This window comes from Gossypium arboreum, chromosome 12 (genome assembly GCF_025698485.1).
Source record: "Gossypium arboreum isolate Shixiya-1 chromosome 12, ASM2569848v2, whole genome shotgun sequence".
Taxonomy (NCBI): Eukaryota; Viridiplantae; Streptophyta; class Magnoliopsida; order Malvales; family Malvaceae; genus Gossypium; species Gossypium arboreum.
In genome coordinates, this window is record NC_069081.1 from 43,108,137 (window position 1) to 43,115,988 (window position 7,852).

The 7,852-nt window shown below is 34.2% G+C and overlaps 1 protein-coding gene across 1 annotated transcript; it reads right to left on the bottom strand.

Annotated features, from left to right (window-relative positions):
- Nucleotides 1–5,919: 5,919 nt before the first annotated feature.
- Nucleotides 5,920–7,295, bottom strand: LOC128285725 (EPIDERMAL PATTERNING FACTOR-like protein 2). The gene is made up of 3 exons (XM_053023631.1): nt 6,542–7,295; nt 6,409–6,443; nt 5,920–6,305 (listed from the first exon to the last, which is right to left on the bottom strand). Exons 1-3 carry the CDS (start codon nt 6,642–6,644, stop codon nt 6,057–6,059), a joined length of 387 nt encoding a protein of 128 aa, XP_052879591.1. The 5' UTR covers nt 6,645–7,295; the 3' UTR covers nt 5,920–6,056.
- Nucleotides 7,296–7,852: the final 557 nt, after the last annotated feature.

Genomic DNA, 7,852 nt, shown 5'->3' on the forward strand with positions numbered 1-7,852 from the left:
AATTAATAGCTTAAGACATATTGCAGTATATCAGTTCAACATAATTCAGTAGTAAGAGAACTTACTTGGCTCGACGTCGGAGACTCGATGTGCCACACAATAGGGTCTTTCAAAACCACCTCAATATCATTTGTAAACAATTTTAAAAGCTAAAAAACAAAGCCCATTTCACAGTCCGAGTTTTTAACTTGAATCTGATACCACTAAATGTAACACCCCAAACCCGACCTAGAAGTTATGGCCGAGTCTGGCATGTCACATTGAAGTGTTTTTTGAAAACCTTGTTTTCATTGAAAACCCTTTTTTAAAATAAAAACCTTGAGTAAAATCCCAGCTTATATTGGTTGTTTTCAAAGCGAGGTGTATTTAAAAAAAACTATTCCTTCTTGTTTGATAATAATTACTTTGTAAAATCTCTTTTCAGTTGCGGAAGCTTTATTTAAAATAGATGATCTATGAAAACTTGTCATTTAAAAATTGAGTTGCGGAAACATAGTATTTAAAAATAGTTATGGTTTAGGAAAACCATGTTCTACTTCTAACAAATATAAAACATAAAAATAATAATAATCCTAATTTGAAATAATAACCAGAGGAAATGCCTTATTACACCCCAAATCAAAAAAATAATTTAAAATCAAAATATTAAAAATTACATAAAAGACTAAGTCTAAACTTTTGCTAGTTGGCCACCTCTGAGTCCCTCTATCCGTCGAACCGCCTACTGAGGATCACCTAAAAAATTTAAAAGGAGGGGGTGAGTTTTGAAAACTCAGTGTGTACAACCCTCAATGAGTATAAAGTAATCATTAGTCATTTTGGGCCTAAGCCCAATTCAATAACGGTGGCTTTGGGCCTTAGCCCATATTAGCCTCAGTTGGGCCAAAGCCCAAATCGCAGTAATATCACAATAATATCATACATGCAATGCTGTGCAACCTACCCTAATAATCCAACCACTACACACCAATTCCGTCCCCCGATACACATCATGTGAGGATATAAATATTGACCCACCCATTCGATACACATCAATAGTAACCCGGTTGCGGTACTGCCTTTATTGCAGCAAGTTGCTAATCAAATATTAGGCTTAATAGCCATCGGTGGATCCACAGTCGTCAAGTAACCATGCGATCCTCATATACTTCCTCCGTTCCATAATTCCCAACCTATAGGTAACCTAAACAGAATATCATATGAATGCAGTAGGTTTACATGTAACATCCATAAATCTTACATTCAACACATAGGGGTATTTTAGTCATTTTCGCCCTTAAGGGCATTTCAGTAATTTCTCTTTATTATGCGTTTATTACCTATCTCAGCCCGTTAACAAGTCCTCGTTGGCTAAAGTGAATAGATACTATGCGCCATATAGGATTCCAGCGAAGAAGAGGTGAGTCATTAAGACCGCTTAAGTACCAAGCTCTCCCTAGACCCAATCCTAGACATGCATATACCCATTGCCACACTTTAACCCTATGACTTGTCGACAGTCACGATTAATTAATTAATTAAGTTTTATGTCTGTTTAAGCAGTTATCAGATACTAGGCCCAAAACCCCTTACAAAGCCCAAACAAGTCTACATACATGCATATGGCCCATTAGACCCAATCTCATTCATATGACCCATTAGGCCTAAATCACATTTATATGGTCCATCTGGCCTGAATCAATTCCCAAGCCATGTAACCAACATGACTAATTCATCACTTATTACCAAATCAACAAATTTACTTATTTTGGGCCCACGGTCCGTCAGGCACATTTAGCCCATTCTGGCCCAGATGGACTAAGTATGGCCCAGATCCATGAGATCGCTTATGGGACCTCTGATAGCATATTGATTTCCCCATTATGAGTGTTTGTGCACTCACAAGACTATCATAGCCAGACTTTCAGCTTTTCGGCATTTCGATATTTCGGGATTTACTGATCTAACGTGTGTGTAGTGTATGTACACTTTTTTGGCTTTATATCAATCTATCATAGGGTAGAAGTACATATCTTATCACCTGGAGTACTAAGTATTCATAATCGCCCGAACCTATATTCAATATTATTCTCCATTAGTCACATCCCATTAATTCAAAATAAATCCACTACTTACAGAAGAACAACATATACTCGCATTGACTAGATTGATCGGCTGTGATCTGCCTATGTAACTCGAAATATGACGTAGCCCCCTTTCGGCATCCAGGCGGAAAGTCCCTAACGATTGATACCTTACGTCACTTAAACTTGGGAGCCTCTATCCCAACCTCTTTGCTAGAACCCCCTTTTTCCATCAACTAATACTTAGCCAGCGATCACACTCTTGAATGAGAGGGAGAAAGAGAAATAAATGGAGAAACCATAGGTTAACGAAAGTAATTGTATTGGAAAGGATAAAAAAATCGGCTTTTAAGAGTGTAGAAACGAAAGAATTTAGAAATATTTAATAGAAGCCGAAGAAGATCTAATACACTTACCGATGGCGAGATTGATTGCCAATAAGAAATCAACCCCCAAAGTGTATGAATTGGCTTTTAAATGAACAAGGAAGCAACCGACTAAGTTAAAGAGGGAAGAGGTTGATTCGATTAAAATAGGGAAGAAAAGATCAAGAGTTTAGCTTAAAGAAAAGAGGAGATGAAGGGTTTGAGATTACTTAGGTATTTGCAAAAAAAAAAAAAAGAGTTAAGAGGTTGGAAGAAATTTCCCCCAAGAATATGCGATTGAAGCATACAAAAAAAAATGCCCTTACTTGCCCATACGACACATGTATATATACTAAAAAAAAATAAAAACCTACACTCCCCAATCGACTTAAACTTGTCAAGTTAAATTCCCTTCAATTTCTCTAATTTTATCACCATCATATCCACACTTAATCATTATCCTTATCTCTACCGTAACCTTGATTTTAGCCAACAATTGCATCCAAATTACTTCTACCGAATGACAATCCTTCCTTGCGTTGCACAGCAAAATTGAATTCCTTTTTGCGCATGAAACCACTCGAACTCCAGGCCTTCAACTTCCCAACACGCTGCTGGTCACTGCGCCGCCACCTATCTTGTGCTATTATTTGATCACAATTAACTATAAAGCTTATATGCCTAAGTCTCAGTTTCCTTAAAGAATAAAAATTTAAAACTTTGCCAGGCATGAGATTCGAACCTGCAACCTCTCATATCCATAGCATGCTTCTCGTCACTGCCCCCTAAGCACTCTTATGCCATATTTCTACCAAACATATTTGTAAGGCCTAAACGCTAGCTTCCCTACTAATCATATGCGCAATAAAAATTTTTGCCAAGGCTAGGACTTGAACCCTGGACTTTTTGCTTGCTACCAACGCCTTTTGCCACTAGGCCAAGCATTTTCTTGTGCCAGATTTTACCAGGCCTTATTAATAAGCCTTCCACCTAATGCTCAAGGTCTTTTAGAAAAAAATGCAAAATTTTACTAAAGCCCTAGATCGAACCTAGGACTTTTTCCATACTACCAACCTTTCCTAAATCACTTAAAAATTAAACTAAACATGCAATTATAAAATATTTAAACACATTTAAGTTATTTAAGCCGCCTTCTAACCAATCCCAAACTCAAGGCCCGTTACTTCTAGGCTTAAAATTCAGGGTGTTACATGTTCCATACCTAGATTCGAAGAAAGGATCGGGTATGGGGTCTTACATACAGGGCTAAAATCCATCAATACTGTCAGACTTTGTAAGTTTTTTTATCCACATTTATTGTCTTATAAGTTTCTAGTTGTAATATTAAAATAAATTTAAAGCTGTGAAGTTGAGAAGCTGGTTAACAAACGTGCTGGCAATGGGGTGGTTCTTGTTTTTTCTCTATTTTTGTCTCAGTTTTGTAGATAAGAACTTGAAGGTGGCTAGGGAGAGGAACTTAACCAAAGCTGTGAAGTTAAATGAGTTGTAGAAATCCATGAAGATGGTGTCCTTAGGGCCATCCGACAAGATGAGAGAAGGACTAACCATAAATAAATGTGTACTAATTTTACCCTTCTATAAAAAAAAATACCTTTCTTGAAGGAATTTATTGTTGAGCAAAGAAGACAAAAGTTGAACAAAAAACAAATCTTCAATTTCAAAAATTATTACCTTCTACTTTCAACGAAACAAAAGGAAAAGAAAGCTTAAGCGAGGTTTTAAAAAATCGAAATTCATTAGCTTCTACTTCGAAATTGCTTTTCATTCATGCCTTTCAGAGGATAAGACCCCAGTATGGATTTATTCGAAATTGGTAAGTATAGGTAGAAATTAGTTGAAATTTAAGATGAGAAAGAACTTTTGAAAAGATGACTGGAAAAATACCTTGAAAAGAATTGGGGGAAAAATTAAAGCCCTGTACGTAAATGTACAAAAAAAGAAAGAGTTGAAAAAAAGACGGGAAAGGAATTAGGGAAAACATCAAAATTAAATTCATTCTAATTATTTTTTTATATAAAAAACTACCGCCAATAAAGAGAAGAGAGCGCGTAATTTTCATCTCACCTTAGCAACGGAAACATAATATGCCGTTAGTGTAACCTGGACTTTTACAAATAGATTTAAAAAATCCGTCGGTATATCTCATTCTAATTCACATTCCAGCATCTTATGCTGACTGATATCCTCCGTTAGTATAACTTCTGTCAATAAATGTAAATTTTGTTGTAGTGATAGCTATGTTGAAGGCTTTAGGTAGAACAACTATCATCTTGTGTAGTTTTATTTGAAAAAGAATAGTTAAAGTTCGAAACATCTTTTGTTCAGAATAATGACATTTAAGAAATAGTTATATTTAAAATAACCATTTATTTGGAATATCTTATATTTGAAACAATTGTGTTTTTTCAGAAGAGTCAAAATATCACCATAGAGCAACTTTTGTTTAAAATAACTATATTGAGAATAACTCATATTTGGAGTAAGTTAGAAAAACTCTTATTCAGGAACAATCTTCATCTTGCATTTCAAGAGATGTTTCCCATGATATTACTTCACCAAAGGCAAAGGATAAGAAAGGGAAATCACGTCAAAATATGACAGTTTTTAGGTTATTTTTACTCTTGAGATGTTCTAAAAAATTTAACTTGTTGGATCAAATATGAATGTAGTTAAGTGATTTTACTCTTAATCTTTGTTATGTAACATGAAGTGATTCTCTCTTATTTTAGAAAAAAAAAAATAAATTTTTGTTCACTATTCATTATTCACCATTACCTACAAAATCCTTCCATAATAAAAAGCACCATTAATGCCTTCCTAAATAAAAAATATTAATTATTATTCTCATTACTTGCTAGTTTTATAACCCATATTCTTAAAACACTATTGGTGTTTCACAAATGGTAAAATGACTTTTTGATATTTAAACATTTTGACTCTCAAAACTCTCTCTAAAGTTCTTTTCGTTTATTTTCTTGGTTTAGCCTTATTTTCGGCCACATCTTTTTTTATCTACTTTACCAATCACCACTTGTCGCTATACTTAGTGTTAATGCATTTACTTCAGTCTTCCTCCCCGTCTTCTCATGATACATCTATCTACTTGTTTGCAACATCTCCTTTCTCCACCAAACAACCCCTTACAGGAACTCTTGTGCATTTATCACTTTGTTTTTGCATTGATTTTCGCCAGGCACTGTATCTTGTTGGAGCTAGGTTCCGAGCATGAAGAGTTTGAGATCTTTTGGTCGAAACTTGGTCGATCATGGTCATTGAGAGTAATATTGTTGTTCCTTGCTTGACATTTCGAAGTTGGCTCTCGTTCGTTTGGGTGGCCTAAACGTCGAGGCTCTTGCTGCGGTCACAAAACTGATAAGTCTTATGCATAAGTGATCAACACAAAGCTGGATGTGAAGTGCAATAGATGATCATCTGTGATTTTTAATCATGGAGCACATAAAGCAAAATAATTGTAAGAAGGTGTAGCATCGTCAAACATATGATTCTTACATGGAAGAGAACAATACTATATATTTCTCTTACATTGATTTACAAGGTTGAAAAATGGGTATTAAAGAACCTAGAATTTGTTGTGTCAAACTTATTTTCAGGGATTGAATATGACGTTCCCACATTTGCATTTCCAACTCATGGGCTTGTAGTTGGAGTTATCGACTCTTCTTGCATAAGCAAAACCAAAGAGTAACGTTGAGAAATTCTTGTTCCCATTTCTGACTTGCGGATTTGTAGGCACTTGAATGGCTTCACAATGGGCGCATGAACTGCATCTTCTCTCACACCTTGGCGGCCTTGACCCTATCTGAGCTCTCAATATTTTCTTTTCTTCATTTACTTTCTATCAAACGTAAGAAGAAAAAAAAAGACAGACATTCTTAACATTCATTGTATGATCTTCAGAGGAAAAGAAATATAGTTTTCTGTTCTGTATGCTGGTTTACCTCGGAAAAGGTATCAGATTTGGGATTTGGTATACCTGAAAATTAAAAACAAGTTTAAAAAAATTGTGTTCATTAATTCAAAAAATATTTTCAAAACTTACTGGTTGTGATGAAAATTTTATTGATTACGTACCTTCAGCTTTGCATCTAACTTGGGTTGTGCTTAAAATCAAGAGAAAAATAAGGAAAAGGTAGCGATGTCTTTGGCAAAGTACGAAACCGTGGCTATAAACCATTTTGATGAACTGCACACTTGTGGTTTCAGTAAATGAAATGAAAGCTTAATGTAAGTGTTGTCTCGCACTCAGTCTGTTGAAGTGATGGAAGGTGGAAGGAAAACTAATTACATTTATGCAGAAATAGAACTATAAAAGTGAATAAAAGGAATCCAGAAAGGAGAAGAACATTATTAACCTCGTTTCTTGAGCCCTTTACCGACTTGTTTAGCTCCTAGACCAACAAAGATTTTCAAACACAGACAAGCTAATAGAAGATAGGTAAAAACATAACCCTGTTAGAGGAGAATGGAATTTTTCAAGGAAAGAAAAAGAACGCAACAAAGAACACCAGAAACGCCACCAAGTTCCCACAAGAAGACATGGAATAACAGCTGTCGGAAATTTGGGTAATTTCCCTTTCGTTATTGATACTTAAAAAATTTAAACAGATTTTCTGTTTTTATTGGAGAATTTCTTGTGATGGGTGGTTGCTTTCCGAGCATTTTGAACTCATCACGCCATATCTTCTTCTTTGTTGTTTCATTGAGAAAATAAAAATAACAGAAAAAAGTGAAGAACATAATCTAAATATATCTTCTCTCCTCGTATCTTACTTTTGTCTTTAAAAATGATAGTTTAATCACATGCAATGAGCTCATGTATTCTGTACGCCCCGAGGCGACTTTCTTTGATTGATCATCTTTTTCATAGTCTTTTCCTGGTCCCTGGTAAATGATAGTACAGGTGAATGTTACAGTTATTTTCCCTTCTTTTTGTCTATCACCATCTTCTTCGATTTTTTTCCCTATATATTTAGGTTACAACTACAACAACGAGTGTTTAAAACGAGAATAATGACAATTGTTGAGAGGTAGACTCAATTTTTAGAAGTCTTCTAGAGGTTAGATCGATTATTCGGTAGATAATATTTTGAAGATTGTTTTGGATGGAGTTAGATTCTTTCAAAACACTTTAATTTGATTAATTTTAATTTTTATATTTTGTAAACTTTAGCCTTAATTTAAATGATAGTAATTAATTATATTAGATTAATTTTTACTATTAATCTCTTATAAATTTAAATTTAATTTTCTAATTAAGTTATTTTTAATTTTAATTTTAATTTTAATTTTAATTCAGTTAAATCTATTAATTAAAATTACATATTTTTTTAATATTATGTGAAATCAACGAATTATCATGACATTACATATATTATTTTATGT

Coding starts and splice junctions, on each gene's coding strand:
- LOC128285725 (XM_053023631.1), bottom strand. CDS start 6,644: ATGGTTTATAGCCACGGTTTCGTACTTTGCCAAAGACATCGCTACCTT. Junction 6,444..6,541: donor AGTTAGATGCAAAGCTGAAG/GTACGTAATCAA, acceptor TTTAATTTTCAG/GTATACCAAATCCCAAATCT. Junction 6,306..6,408: donor AATCTGATACCTTTTCCGAG/GTAAACCAGCAT, acceptor TACGTTTGATAG/AAAGTAAATGAAGAAAAGAA.